Raw genomic sequence first — 14,941 nt, forward strand, 5'->3', positions numbered from 1 at the left:
TGCCCCAAAGCGCCAGCCACGTCGAGTGGGACCCCAACGGTGAATTTTACCTGGCATCTCCCCTGCTGCCCCGGATTGTCGGCCTTGGCCCACTCGAAACTTGTCAAGGGCCCCTGCTGTCATTTTCCCTTTTGGGCCTGACAAGCCGCGGAGCCTGACTTGCGCCCATGAAAAGAGGGGGCCTTAATATGTCAAAGTTCACTGGCTCACAAACACGTATGTATCAGAAGCACCTGCCGTTCTGGGGCCTCCTACTTATTTCCCTTTGCTGCTGGGGAACCGTTCCACTCGGTGGAAACATGGGTCGGGATAACTAAATTGCTTCTTAATGCGATCATCAACGAACGATGGCCAGCCGTTTGTCGTGGGGCCGCGGCCGCGGCCACGGGCACTCGAGCGAACTGTGACATCTATATAAGGACGCCGCTGTCTCCGTCAGCCTAATGATCAGCCCGCCAGTCATCACCCCCACACACCAATCCATCCACAATCCCACCCAAAATGCAATACCCCGCCTCCTCTTTCGCCGTCGCCGTCGCCGTCGCCGTCGCGGCCTCCCTCGTAGCCCCGGCCCTGGCCATGTTCGACGAGAAGGCCTGCAACGGCATCGGCGCCTGCACGGTCCCGTCGGGCTGCAACTACTGGCCCAACGGCCAGCCCCAGCAGCCCGAGTGGGACTGCGGCGCGGCCGGCACCATCAACGGCCAGGTCGCCGCCGGCGCCGAGCTTAACTTCGAAAAGGGCCTGTCGGCGGGTACCGTCGTCAGTGCGGCCGATTTTCCCGGCAGCTGCAACTTGGCGCGGCCCGGCAGCAATGCCACGCTCTTGGTAGGTCTATCCGGTCCGGTTAAGATGGCGGGCGTGGATTGCTAACGAAATGGAAAAACAGAAAGCAACGTACCAGGATGTCACGGTCTATGGATGGATTGAATACAGCTGCACCGAGACGACTCCCATTACCAACGCGTGCTACAGCAGCACCCCGAACTCTTCCAAGTAAGTGCATTTGCTTTCCCATGAACGTGCCTTTGTATCTTCTCATCCCTGCGGCCAGGAGACTAACATGCATGGCGTGCCTAGGACGTATACTTGCAAGGTCTTGAAGGACGGCCAGGAGTGCAAGAACATCGCGGGCTCGGTTGTCGACCAGGCCGCATGCCCGAAATAGTCTACTGCTCAGCCCCACGGTGGAGCGCCAGCATGGCTCTGTTAGCTCGGAGTAAGCGGACAATTCTAGCGTAGCGTTTTAGGGATTTAGGCAACCAGCAGCCAAACATCTAGAACTGTCTCCCTTTTGCCAATTCAACCCAATGCGATCTTGAAGTCAATCCAAACAAGGATATCACTCAATAACGAGTCAATTGTCCACGTTAAACCACCTCTTCTAACCCATTCCCCATGATGTCGTCGATCCTGGAGTTCCCCCCAGAGATCCTTAGCCTGATCCTCGACTTGCTGTCCACAGCCGAGTTCAACGCCCTCTGCCGCGTCAGCAAGCGCCTCCAGGCCGTCGCCGAACCACGTCTCTACTCGGAGCTGCGCTGTACCTGGAGTTTCACGTGGCCCAAGGCCCCGCCGACTCCGTATCCCGTGAACACCCACGTGCCCCCCTTGATCCCCTTTCTCCGCACCATCGCCCGCCGGCCGGAGCTGGGGGCCTGGGTCCGGACCGTCGACCTGCGCTGCGGCTCGTTCAACACCCACGCCGCGGCCTGCCATTATAAGGAGAAGCCCACACTGCCCATGCTGGGGGTGGACGTCGGCGGGCTCGTCGACCTGGTGGAGGGTTTTCCCGTGCCCTATGCCGCGTGCTGGGCCGAGGAGCTGCTTCGCGGCGAGACGGCCGCGTTCGTGGCGCTCCTGCTCGCTGTGACCCCAAACCTACGGCATCTTCGCATGGACGAGGAGTACGTGCCCGACATCTGGATCAACGCCGACTGGAATATGGCCTGTGGCAGCTGGGAAGACCTCGGCTCCCTCCTTTCGCAGACCGACGGCAGAATGGATTTCTTGACCATGTTCTACCTGCCGGCGGCCAAGGGAATTCTCAAGCTTCCGGCCGACGAGTCGACCCCGGGCTTGCGATCCCTGGCGCGCCAGGCTAGCCCCAAAGACATCCTGTCTTTGGACCTCACGATGTATACCAAGAACTATGCCTACAGAATCTTATCCATGATGGAGAATTTGCAGTCCTTGCGATGGCGCTGGCCGCGAAAGTCGAAATTCAACGACGAGTACGACGAGATGCAAGTGTGTTTCAAACTCGACGATGTCGTGAAATGCGTCGCCCTCGTGCGCGAGAGCCTCACGGACGTGGCCATCACGGTCGCGCACGTGCAGATGGCGCTGGGCCACCACTACGACACGGCCGTGACCCGGGGCTCGATGGAGGAGCTGTCCGCGTTCCCCCAGCTGCGGTTGCTGGAGGTCCCGCTCATCTTCCTGACGCGGTCCTTCACGCCGCACGGCCTGCAGCCCATCGGGCAATCGCTGCCTCCGAGCCTCGAAAGCCTCGTCATCCTGGACACGGCCTCGTTCGGACCGTACGAATGGGAGGACTCGCCCAACGACTCGCCCTTCGACCCCGTGGAGTCATGGCTGGGGGACTGGCGGACGGCGACGCCGCGGCTTGCTCGGGTCCGGTTCGTGTTGGAGGAGACGGAGCGCCGGGATTGGGGGGCTACGTTGGCGGATAACGACGATGAGGAGTTGAGTGCGCGGTTTGGGCTTTGTTTCGAAGTGGTTAGGATCATTGGTGAAACGACATGAACAACACGAGAATCATTTGAGCTTAAGGTCAATGTGTACCGAAAAGCGGCAGGTGGTGTTGGTACAGCGATTAGATGAAAAGCATGGCCGAACTAAGTGCACAGGAGCGAACATCCTGACAATCAACACGGCTGCATTTTGAGCGCAATACCATTGTAGAAAGGATGCGGTTCAGAAACCACCAGTATGGCCATAAAATTCCAATTGGACCCATTGAAGCCCCAGGCGAGTATCCCCTTAGCTGCGAAAGCGCTGCTTGTCACCAAAAAAAGCGTACTGTACGGTCCAGGGATATTTTAGTACGATCGGGGTGACGTTTAAAACGTGCATCCCACTCGGGGCAGTGTATGATTGGTCAAGTAGACCCTGTTCAGGTACGCACGGTCTTGTTGATCATTTTTTGAAAGTATTGTACGGCAAGCAGCGCTTTCGCAGCTAAGGGGATATCAGATTCCAACAGGGTGCAATGTTGCCTGGTGTTGCCTCAATTGAACTCTTCACCCTCTGCATCTTACGGGTTCTAGTCCATGCGGGGTGCCTGGGCACACCCCACCTGCGCTGAACTCCAGGCTACCAGGCCCAGGCAGAAACCCCACCTAGGCAAGTCCAGATGCCGATCCCCAACACCGGCCGGCCTCGCATGTCAGCTCTGCATTCTGCACACTGCAGATTGATGTCATTGCGCTCTCGCATGCAGTGGAAAAGAAGTCTTGCCTGACTGTGAGATGCACCGTAATGGCAGTCAAACAATACCCGGCAGGTAGAGGGTCGGAGTAGATCACAATGACGCAATTCGGTCTCACAGGTGCATGTTCCAGGCCTTGAATCTCCAGGCACCAGCTGGGTTCTTGGCGCGTAGGAGAGGTCTTATAAATGGGCAAAGCGAAGCCAATTTTGAAGAAGCATAGATTGAATGCCCGCCTGTACCCATCTCGTGACACGCTCTCCCCGTTGTGTCCGTCTACGTTTGATCAAAGCCAATCCGCACACCACACATCACTACCTGCTGATATAATGCCCCCGAAAAAGAGAACGGGTGGTGGAAGGAGCGGTGCTGCCAAGAAGCAGAAGGCGTCCAACGGCGATGCCAAGCCGTCTCAGCCGCACATTGCCATTGACGAGGGCTTCACTGAGTCAGGTATGAGCCCTTATGCATATGTAACGGCCATCTATTGACGGAAGTGCCTGTAAGACGATGTCCGGGTCCACATTGACGACGATGAGACCATATGGGACGCTTCACTTAACCTCAGCAACGTGTCGGGGAACAACAATAAGGTGGGTTCCACTCATAGGTGTACCTCGACTACCGAGAAGGGGTGCTGACATTGCCTTCAGTTCTACATGCTGCAACTCTTGGTCGATGACAAGAACAGCACCTACTACGCCCACACGCGGTGGGGACGGTTAGTGACGACTTGCTCATAAGCCAGGGACAATACGCTAACCCTTATATAGTGTCGGCGAGTCGGGACAGGTCAAGACGATGGACTTTGACAACCTTGACGCTGCGAAAGAAGAGTTCGACAGCAAGTTCAAGTCCAAGACGGGTCTCACCTGGGAGAAGCGGACCGACGAGCCTAAGGCCAACAAGTACACCTTTGTCGAGAAGGCGTACGAGGACGACGAAGAGGAGGACGAAGAGGATGAGACCGAGCAGAATGGAGATGGCGCCAAAGGGGTGGAAAGCCAGGTAAGCTTTAGAGACTCTTCTATGATAAAGTGCCATCGCATTAGTTGACAGAAAATCTGTAGTTGGACATGCCCACACAGAGGCTGATGGAGCTGATATTCAAGTACGACCACTCGCCCCCTACAATATTGCCACTCGAGTCACTAACGCACAACATACTACAGCGAGAACCACTTCAATTCCGTTCTCGAAGAGATTGGCTACAATGCCGAGAAGCTACCCTTGGGGAAGCTCGGCAAGAACACCCTCAAGACCGGCTTTGAGCAACTCAAGGAGCTCGCGAGTCTGATCAAGCACCCGAGCCTGGCGCAGAACAAGTACGGAAAAGATAGGGAAGAGGTAAACTGACTAACCCCCTCACGCTTCGCCATCATCAAGCTCACTGTCCACAACAGGTCATCGAAGAGTGGACCAACAAATACTACTCCACCATCCCCCACGCCTTCGGCCGCAACCGCCCCCCACCCGTGAACAACGAGGAGATGCTCCGCAAGGAAGTCGACATGCTGGACACGCTGACCGACATGGAGGTCGCCAACACCATCATGCGCGCCAACGACAAAGCCAAGGATGCGTCATCAGTCAACCTTCTCGACTCCCGCTTCCAGGAGCTGGGCCTGCAGGAGCTGGCGGCGCTCGACCACAAATCGGACGAGTTCAAACAGCTGCAAAGTTATTTGATTGATTCCAGTGCCGCGGGCCACGGCCTGCGCTACCGGCTGCAGGACATCTTCCGGATCGAGCGGCCGGGCGAGCACGACCGGTTCGCCAAGAGCGTGAAAACCATCAAGGACTCGAATAGGCTGCTGCTGTGGCACGGGTCCCGCACCACCAACTTCGGCGGCATCCTGTCGCAGGGCCTGCGGATAGCGCCTCCTGGTAAGTAACTAAGCCCCTTACTCCCTTTGTTTCCAGCAATCGCTATTTCCCCCGTTCTAATCGTGTCCCCCGCGCACAGAGGCCCCGGTCAACGGCTACGCCTTCGGCAAGGGCATCTACCTCGCTGACCTCTCGTCCAAGTCGGCCAACTACTGCGTCGCCTCGGCCAGCGGCGGCGTCGGCCTGCTGCTGCTCGTCGAGGCCGAGCTCAGCAACCCCATGTACGAGATCGACTCGGGCGACCCGAACGCGGGCGACCTGGCCAAGAAGCACAACTGCATCGCCACCAAGGGCATGGGCCGGACCGGGTACACCAAGTGGAAGGACGCCGGGGTCGTCAACAAGGCGCTCGAGGGGGTGAAGATGGTGAGTACTTACCTCAGTTCCTCTCAGACAGCGAGAAGTCTTTTTTTTTTTTTTTTCCTTTCTTTACTTTCTTTTTTGTGCTCTTTTTATCTCATATCAGGAGGTGAAGTCGTTTATGTGCGACTGGCTGACCCGTTTCTTTCCTCGCATATCTAGCCGGATGGAAAGCCTGAAGACGACACTAAGAGCGGGGGGTTTCTTCAGTACAACGAGTACATCTCGTATAACGTGGAGCACCTGAAGCTGCGCTACCTGTTCAAGGTGGCCATGTAAGCCTTCGTCGTGAACGAGAAGAAGCTTCAATAGGAGGTGGGTGGACACCTTACAGAGGAGCTCTCGAAAGCAGGCCAGAAGAAGCTACCATTTTCTTTTTCCTTTTCTTCTTCTCGTTTCATACCAAGGCTTCCCAGCAGAAACAAAAAGACCCACAAAGAGCAGAATACCTTAGCATATCCAAGTAGTTGTTGCAATATACCGGTATGTAATTGTGTCACAGACTCGGTACTAGAGTCAATGCCCAATAGCGAATCAAAAGCATCATGGCGCGAAACTCGACTCGTATAGCAAGTAGCATCGCTCTTTGCCATTGGCTGTCGCCACAACGATGGCCACACCACCCATGTTACTCTGCCACTATCACGCATAATCAATTCCCCTTACTGTGTATACACCCGCACCCTTAAATTATTATTCGCTAGTATACTCCATTTCGCACCCTTGCCGAAGTACCTACAGGCCTTTTTTCCGATAGGCAGTATATCGAGCAGCCCAGTTGAAATATATAAAATCGTACAATACTACGTCGATAGCTAGGAAAATTATATATCACCGGGGGTTCAGACGGAACTGGCGTGACTACGGCTGGTAACAAGCACGCATAAAAGACTTATTCAAGGGCCCCGGGCAGATCATATTCGCGAACAATAATTCAAGGGTGCGGGTGTACTCTATTAAGCGGGTTTGTTTTAGAGCCAGGTGGGGTCAAATACCACGCATTATTGCCTGGTGAAACGTCTTCTGGCTATCCAACGCCATATCCGCTGCCAATGAAGGCCAATCTGGGGATCGAATCTGACGAGCCAATCGCAACACAGTCTGCTGCTGCCGGCGACTGGCCCGGACCCCGGCGCCCTGCAAGATCGACCCAGGGGGGTGGGCAAGGACAAGAGTCCCTGGCTTGCCAGATTTCACAGGCAGTGGGCTTCTAAACATCTGATATTTTTATTGGTAGGCGGGATTGCAATACCATATTAGTCGCCGCTTGTCATGTTTTCCCACTGGGCGACAGCGCTGCAAATGGCCTCGAGTCGGGGAACAGTTTGATGTGCACCACACAACCTGCCGAAAATTAAAAGACTCGGTTTGTTCATGTTTCGGATGATGTGATGCGCACCCGTGTTGACTCGTAGGCGCCCAACGCCAAGGCCGGGAAGCGACCCGCTTTCTTCAGGCAGCGTCTTGGGCGAGACACCGGCAACATCGATCATCCCTCCTCGTCGCCTATGACGTGGGTGCCGAAAAGAAAGGCGATAAATGCCAGCAATTCATGCCACTTCGAAATGATAACCACCGCGCGTGTATTCGCCTATTTGGATTGAACTTCGTCGTCTTGGACACACGCACACTTTCTCTCTCTCTTTTGCTCTCTCATCCTCACCATCACATGGGGGAGCTACGAAAAAGAAATTGCTAAACATGCTGTCCAAGTCTCAAGTCGAAGCGAGTATACGCAGCAGCGCACTGGGAAAAAGGGCCAGGAAAGGGGTCAAGTCGAGAGAAACGCCGAGGCTACGGTTCCGATTCATCATTTTCATTCCTTTTGTCACCTCGGCGATCGCCTTCGCCTTTCACCTCATCCTCCTCAACGCGGGGGCCGACTTCGCGCAAAGCCCCGGATACTTCCTCCTCAGTGTAAGTCAATCTTTTACAAGCAAGGCTTGATGTATTAACCGACGGGACTGTCGAAGCTCCGCCGTGACTGATCATATCCCCACTCCTGCAGATAGACACATCCCATGTATTCGAAAGAATTATTGTAGTCAAGAACGCCGACAATGCACAGAGAGCTGGACAGAACAATGGAACCGATACTAGTAATGCTGGAGGGGACAGGGGGGGGGGGGAGGGGGAGGCAACGGGCTTGGTACCAGCATTCCTACTGGCACAAGTGCTGGCTCACCTACGGGTACCGCTACCAGCAGCCCCACTAGCACCGGCGGTCTTCTTGACGACCTGGGAAATCTTATACCGGACTTCATACCGGACCTATTCAATAATTCAGGCTCAGGCTCAGGTTCCGGCTCCGGTTCTGGGTCCAATTCAGGGTCAGGGTCAGGGTCGGGCTCAGGTTCCGGGTCAAGCAACAACGGCGACAGCGGCAGCGGCCTCCTCGGCGAACTCGGCAATCTCCTCCCGAACCTACCGAGCCCAGGCCAAGCCGCCACCACCGCGGGAGGCAACGACCCCATCCCCGCCGAGCCCGACGACACGGGCGTCAACAAGTTCTTCGGCAGCCTGAGGGGCGGGTTCGACCGCTTCTTCACCAGCCTGCTCAAGAACTTCGAGAACCGCTTCGTCGACGACCTGGTCAAGCTGGCGCCGGGGGTCGACCGGTTCCTGACGGGACTCCTGCGCGGCCTGACGGCCGAGGTAAACGACAAGATCCAGCAGTTCATCCTGCGCGGCGTCCAGGAGGTCCGCGACGTGGTCGGCATCGAGGACCGCTACGACGTGTATTACTCCAACATCTGCCGGGGCAACCTGCGCAACAGGAGCGATCCCAGCACGGTGCAGTACTCGGCCTGTGGGAGTATCAAAGATTTGACCAAACGTAAGTTTGTTTGCAACTGGCCAATGAACGTCTTACCGTGGTTTAGAAAAGGGTAAGAAGAAATGAGGAGGTGATCTTACTAACGACTGTTAATACCCGGCAGCCAGCGGCGAGGCCCCCGCCAACCGCACCACCTTCTTCGTCCTCGGCACGACCAACGTCACCTTCCCCTTCCTCGAGCCCGGCAGCGTCGACCTCCGCAGCGCGACCGTGGCGCTCGACTTCATCACGACGGTGAACCAGGTCTCGCTGTACATCAGCCTGGCGACCTCGGTCCTCAACTTCGTCCTGGCGCCCGCCGTCTTCCTGCGGCCCGACTCGCGGCCCCTCGTCACGGCCAACATCGTCTTCGCCTCCCTGACCCCCGGCTCCCTGCTCGTCGGCGCCGTCGCCAGCACCCTCGCCATGGCCGTGATTAGGGACCTGGCCAACGACGTCGGCAAGGCCGTCTCGGTCCGGGCGGGGCTGGGCGCGGGCGCGCTGGTGCTGCTGTGGCTCTCGTGGTTCTTGAGCTTGGCGACGGCGGCGTTCTGGGACCTCTACTGGTTCGTCTACCTGCGCCAGGAGGTCTGGGTCAAGATGAAGAAGCCCGCGGACGAGGTCGGCAGCTGGAAGAAGTCGTTTGCGGGCGCGCGAAGGCGGGTCAAGGTCCGGGAGGAGGCCACCGACGAGGAGAAGTGGGCGTTGGGGAGAGGCGGAGACGGGGAGGACCACGGGGGCGAGGTGCAGAGCTGGAAGCGGTCGTTTGCGGATGCGCGGAGGAGGTCCACGAAGTTACAGGACCGGCGGGCGGCGACAGAAAGCGACGCGAGTTCGCAGAGGAGGCTGAACGTCCGCGAGAGCGTCGAGGTAGAGAATGAGGGGGGAGAAGGAGAGGGCGAAGATGAGTGGCGGGATCTCCTCGATTGGCAAATATCGTTTATCCCCAATAAGTGTGGGACGGCCGAGTTCATCCATCATAAGTCGAGATCCGAGTCACCGAGGCCGGGTTCTCACCTAGCGTATTTGTTTCGGATCATTTATGTATCTCGGAAACATTCGTATTAAATTTCAGAAGTTAATTATGCATTCCTTGGATTCCAGCATATTACATGGCGTATCTGGGAAAATTCCCTGAACCCGTCCCCGCGCGGATCTTGAGGGGGTTCCCGTTTGCGCTGGCGTGGGCCGAAACTGGTGGGTGCAATATGGCTTACGCTCGGTCCTTTGACGTACGCTCGGCCGAGCGCTCGTCCTCCCGGAACGTTATCTCTATTTCGACGACAGTTCCGGTGACTTCGACGAGAGCTTTAGGCCGGTCCGCCGGCGGGAAAACTCAGGGCTAGACTCCCCGCCGGCGGATATAAACTCGCATTGAGTTTCTGAAGCTCAGCTGATTGTTGAATGGCCAAACGTGGCCGGAGAGCTGCCAACTATTGCCGACCCCAGCGCCAAGACGAGCTTTTGACTGACCCGGTTGGTGTTTCAAGATCTCAAGGCTACCCCCTTGACAATTCTTCGTCTGAATCGAACAGCTCCACTTCTGTCTACAGAACGAATACGAAAATCCGTATTCGGTTCCGAAAATAGTGATATCATCTCTAGTCTCGGGTAGCTGTTTGCCTGACTCGGGCTCAGCTGCTCAGCTCGACTCCACCAAACGCCGGCATTCTTCATATATCAGATGGAAACCGCAGTGCATTTTTGGCGAGGGTGCCCACAACCGCCCCCTTCTTACATCATATAGACAGTCGTGTCTAGATAGGGGGTCGTTCGTATAATGTATGGTAGTAAACTGACTGCATTTTCAGCTACTTGGATCATGGCAGGTTGAGAAGCTTCAGTATGGTCAGCAGAGCCAGGAGAAGCCTTGTCGTGGGCCTTATGAGCTGATGGTAGCCTACTTTTGCCCGTGGCGCATAATCGGGCACTTTCTATGTGAGCATAGGCTGAAGAATTCGCTTCTACGTCTCTTGCGGTTTGGCTTTTACAGCTAGCCCTTTCCGCGACCCTGCAACTCGTTTCTCTGGCCCGCTGCACTGTGTGCCTGTGGTGCATCTGTCTCGGAGAGATCGTCTTCTTCTCGAATAAGCTGCAGCAGGTATCCTTTTGTTTTCGTCTTGCAATGCCCATCGACATTTCTAGTCATGGATCGCCACGAAACGTGTCTCTCTAGCCAAGAAAGGCGCGCTTGTGATGGTCGCTGTCACCATCATTTCACGCGTTCTTCCTACTTAGGGCCACCGACCAGCCGTTCTGTGGTGGATTTGCCGCCTGTAAAAAGAACGCTGTCGAATAGAGACCATCGCCGTATCCATGTCTGCGAGACGGGGACTGTCACCGAGCCCCTGAAAGACGGCCCCAGAGTAAAGGGCGATCGCACGACTCCATAACACAGTTTCCCGGGTAGGGGCACCCATGGTCTCACCTGAATGATGAGATACTCGACCTCGGCGTGAGACCGGCCAGGGAGTCCAGAGAGGCGCAGGCGCCGCTTCGCTTCACTTCCTGCACCGAGGTACATTTCACCGATGAGCTCGATAGCCGTCTGTTTTGGAACAAGGCCGGACCGAGCGCAATCAGCTCCATTAGCATGTGCTATATTATTCTGCTGTCCCCCATGGCCAAACAAAACAATGTGACTGCCATTCGGATTCAAAGGTTTACTGTTCATTTTGTCCGTTGCCCATTCAAACACATGGGAAGCTTGCCAATGGCCTTACGAGATTTCTTGGTCAAGTCGTCGTGAGCGACTTATTTCCAGCACTTCCAGCACCTGAAAACTCATTGCGTATTTGAGGCGCTTCTTGTTGGCATCCTGGTTGATATAATCCGTTCGGCAGACGATCTACAGTCACTGGAACTCAGACATCCAATTTATAGCGCCAACGTCGTCTTCTTGGGACAATGGGACAACTGGCCCGCTCGCCGCGGCTTCCGTCAGCTCTCAAGCAGTTGACGATCCGCAGCCTCCAGAGTTGCGCCCTCCGCCATTTCCAATGTCGTGGCCCGGCTGCGTTTGAGCCTGGTGTTTCTAACTACAGAAAACTGCAGTGTGACCCGCGCGAGTCCAACGTCGTTTTGCACCAGCTTGCGGTCATTGGACTGCCTGCTCTCGAGGTTCTGAACATGGGGGATTGTGAAGTGTCCTTCTGCTCTCTGCTTCTCAATCGCCGTTTCATGATGTATTGTTGCGACGGCTTTGAGTATACCCTCCAAAGTGATAGATGAAGGGCCCAGAGCTCGCGCGGTGCCGGGGTTCACTAGTGTCCTTAGTGATGATCACAATCGTCCTATCGGGCGGTTTTCTGGTCTTGATTCCGATCGTGACATAGACTCTTTGGATCTTAATGTGAACGAGCTCGCGATGAAACGGTTCAAGCAGCACTCAACAAGCATCTTGCGCGGATTGTTCCACTAGAACAGTCCCCCACCTGCATATTAAATCATTTCGGCAATCACCATACAAACAGACCACGAAAGTACCAAGCGAACTTCAGATGAACCATGTTACCCCTTTTCCCAATATTTGAGCCAATCAGTTCTGCAACTTCAATATAAGCTTTAGGCTAGGCCGCTGCGGTAATCTAATATACTCGGCTCCATTGATTCTTGGTCCCTCTAGCTCCGAGATGCGATGTAACCTCGCGTGTGTAAGACAACAAGGCCGCACCCGACCCCGCAACTGGGAACTTGCATATGCAGAGCGACTCGGGAGCAACCCGTGGTCTCTGGCTGGAAATTTCCATCAGGCCGGCAGCCGACTCATTTGCCTGGCAGGCCGCCGCTGCCGCGTTCTTTCCGTCAAACCCCTCTCTTCGTTCCTTCCATTCGCTATTTACGCCATCGCTCGCTAAGAACCCTTCTGGCACCCTGTAACCAGATCAAACACCATGTTTTAAAACCCTGCAAGACGTCTGACGACCACTGCCATGTTATCACTACCTGCCGTGGCAGCTTTAGCCGGAGTAGGCCCCGGCCCCCTGACGCAGTACGTCAACGTCTTCACCGGCACGGCCCAAAACGACAACCCGGGCAACGTCTTCGCGGGCGCCGCCGTGCCGTTCGGCATGGCGAAGGTGACGCTGCAGGTGGCGGGCTACTCGCCCGCGGGCTACGTCTCCGAGTCGACCGAGCTGGCGCGCGGCGTCTCGCCGCTGCACGACTCGGGCACGGGCAGCTCCGAGGGCAGCTTCGGCAACTTCTGCATCATGCCCGTCGTGTGCGGCGGCTTCGCCGAGTGCCCGACGCTCGAGGAGCCCCGGGCCCTGCGCCGCGTCGGGGACGGGATGAATGATACGGGGTTCCCTGGGTACTTCGGCACCGAGCTCGTCAACGGGGTGCGGATTGAGTTGGCTTCGACTCAGGCCGCGTCGCTGGAGCGGTATAGCTTCCCCGCGGGGTCGGCGCCGACGCTGGTGCTTGACTGGACGGACGACTCGCCGCATTCCTTCCTCTTTGGCCAGATGCAAGCCGACTGGCCGGCGCAACGGATTGTCATGAACGGCACCTGGCGCAGCAGCTTCGGGCCTAGCCAGTTCAGCTACCCGGCCTTTCAGTGTGTAGACCTGTCTCTTGCTGGTTCCATCACCGACCGCACTCTTTTCGGGGGCAATGTCAACGGGATGGATGCCCGCCGCGACGACCTGGACTTCTGGGACCTGCCACCGGTGGCCGAGCGCCTTCGAAGACCCGACTTTATCCAGCCGCTACAGGCCGGTGCCCTGGTGCGTTTTGCCGCACCATCCAATGTGGACCAGTCGATCCTAGTGCGCCGTGGCGTTTCCTTCACCTCGGCGCAGAGCGCATGCGAGAACATGGAGCGCGAAATCCCCGAACCAGACTTCGACAAGGTCGTGATGGACAGCAACACCCAATGGGAGGACAAACTGGGCCGTATAGTGCTATCCAACGACACGTCCGACTACATCCGGCGCCTGTTCTACACCTCCTTCTACCGCACCTTCCTGTCGCCCAACAACGCCACCGGCAACGCGCCGCCGCCCTACACCGACTCAACGCACCCCTACTTCGACGGCCTGTACTGCAGCTGGGACACGTACCGCACCCTCTTCCCCCTCCTGGCCCTGACGTCGCCGCGCGAGATGGCCCAGATCGCCGACACGTACGTCGACGGCTGGCGGCGCGAGGGCTGGCTGCCCGAGTGCCGCGCCAACAACGTGCCGGGCTGGACGCAGGGCGGCAACAACGCCGTGCCCATCGTGGCCGACTTCGTCGTCAAGTACGCCGCCCACGCCGCCGAGCTGGGCGTCGACCTGGACGAGTTCTGGCGGGCCCTCGAGCACGATATCGAGGCCACGCCGCCCAACTGGGACTACACGGGGCGCAGGCAGGAGTCCTACAAGACGATGGGCTACGTGGCCTACAACTACCTCGAGAGCGGCAGCACGGGGCAACGGACCCGCGAGGCCAGCCGGGGGCTCGAGTACGCCTTTGGCGACTTCGCGGCGGGGATGGCGGCGCGCGCCCTCAACAAGTCGGACGCGGCGAGCGCGCTTTTCGAACGCAGCCTATCCTACCGCCACAACTTCGACCCGAACCTGGAATCGGACGGGTACAAGAGCTTCGTGGCGCGGCGGTTCCCCAACGGCACCTTCGCGCCCGGCTCGAACCCGGTGGACTGCAGCCCCCTCGACACCAACAGCTCGCACGAGTGCAGCACCCAGTCGACCAACACGTTCGGCATCTACGAGAGCTCGAGCTGGGAGTACAGCCTGTACGCGCCGCACGACGTGGCGGGGCTGATCTCGGTCTTGGGGTCTAACCAGCTGAATAACAAGAATGAAACCTTCGCCAACAGGCTCCACCACTTCTTCGACGCGGGCTACTACCTCCCCGGCAACGAGCCGAGCTTCCAGACCCCGACGCTCTTCCACCACGTCGGGCGGCCCGCGGCGTCGGTGCGGCAGGTCCGGCGCATCGTCTACGACCACTTCAACCTCACGCGCGGCGGCTTGCCGGGCAACGACGACAACGCCGCCATGGCCAGCCTGCTGGTCTGGCACCTGCTGGGCCTCTACCCCGTGCCCGCGTCGCGCGAGCTGCTGGTCCTGTCGCCCTTCGTGCCCGGGTACGCGGTCCGCAACGAGCTGTTGGGGGACGTGCGGGTGCGTGTCACGGGCTTCGACCCCGCGAGCTTGGCGCGCGATGTCCCGCCGGGCAGCCGCGCCTTCGTGGAGACGTTGAGGCTGGATGGGGTGGCGGTGGGGCGGTGCCGCGTTGGCTTCGATCAGTTGTTCGCGGCGCGCGATGTCGAGTTCGTCATGACGGCGGAGGAGAGGTCGGGGTGCGACGGGCAGGAGCCCAGCAGTGTCAGCACTGGGGGCTTCACCTAAGGGTCGTCGTATCCAAATCACGCTACTCCTTTCTTGCTTTTATATCTCCTTCTCGTCTTAGACGCGTGC

General features: G+C 57.6%; 6 protein-coding genes across 6 annotated transcripts; 5 read left to right on the forward strand and 1 right to left on the reverse strand.

Annotated features, from left to right (window-relative positions):
• Nucleotides 1-501: 501 nt before the first annotated feature.
• On the forward strand, nt 502-1,168 carry PG985_014643 (uncharacterized protein; the record flags this gene model as incomplete). Its single annotated transcript, XM_066834409.1, has 3 exons — nt 502-828; nt 890-996; nt 1,081-1,168. The coding sequence occupies 3 exons, from the start codon at nt 502-504 to the stop codon at nt 1,166-1,168; spliced, it is 522 nt and encodes a 173-aa protein (XP_066679149.1).
• Nucleotides 1,169-1,398: 230 nt separating this feature from the next.
• On the forward strand, nt 1,399-2,769 carry PG985_014644 (uncharacterized protein; the record flags this gene model as incomplete). Its single annotated transcript, XM_066834410.1, has 1 exon — nt 1,399-2,769. One exon carries the CDS (start codon nt 1,399-1,401, stop codon nt 2,767-2,769), a length of 1,371 nt encoding a protein of 456 aa, XP_066679150.1.
• A 1,014-nt stretch (nt 2,770-3,783) lies between these two features.
• Nucleotides 3,784-5,980, forward strand: PG985_014645 (poly polymerase; the record flags this gene model as incomplete). The annotated part of the gene is made up of 9 exons (XM_066834411.1): nt 3,784-3,907; nt 3,962-4,047; nt 4,108-4,175; nt 4,228-4,462; nt 4,525-4,565; nt 4,627-4,801; nt 4,858-5,341; nt 5,421-5,707; nt 5,864-5,980. 9 exons carry the CDS (start codon nt 3,784-3,786, stop codon nt 5,978-5,980), a joined length of 1,617 nt encoding a protein of 538 aa, XP_066679151.1.
• A 1,422-nt stretch (nt 5,981-7,402) lies between these two features.
• PG985_014646 (uncharacterized protein) lies at nt 7,403-9,894 on the forward strand (the record flags this gene model as incomplete). Its single annotated transcript, XM_066834412.1, has 5 exons — nt 7,403-7,618; nt 7,820-8,537; nt 8,584-8,589; nt 8,641-9,469; nt 9,804-9,894. 5 exons carry the CDS (start codon nt 7,403-7,405, stop codon nt 9,892-9,894), a joined length of 1,860 nt encoding a protein of 619 aa, XP_066679152.1.
• Nucleotides 9,895-10,509: 615 nt separating this feature from the next.
• PG985_014647 (uncharacterized protein) lies at nt 10,510-11,190 on the reverse strand (the record flags this gene model as incomplete). The annotated part of the gene is made up of 2 exons (XM_066834413.1): nt 10,510-10,608; nt 10,945-11,190. The coding sequence occupies 2 exons, from the start codon at nt 11,188-11,190 to the stop codon at nt 10,510-10,512; spliced, it is 345 nt and encodes a 114-aa protein (XP_066679153.1).
• Nucleotides 11,191-12,448: 1,258 nt separating this feature from the next.
• Nucleotides 12,449-14,872, forward strand: PG985_014648 (glycoside hydrolase family 92 protein; the record flags this gene model as incomplete). Its single annotated transcript, XM_066834414.1, has 1 exon — nt 12,449-14,872. The coding sequence occupies one exon, from the start codon at nt 12,449-12,451 to the stop codon at nt 14,870-14,872; it is 2,424 nt and encodes an 807-aa protein (XP_066679154.1).
• Between the last annotated feature and the right edge of the window lie 69 nt (nt 14,873-14,941).

Source organism: Apiospora marii (genome assembly GCF_038362585.1).
Source record: "Apiospora marii strain CBS 49790 chromosome Unknown utg000011l_segment0_segment0, whole genome shotgun sequence".
NCBI lineage: Eukaryota > Fungi > Ascomycota > Sordariomycetes > Amphisphaeriales > Apiosporaceae > Apiospora > Apiospora marii.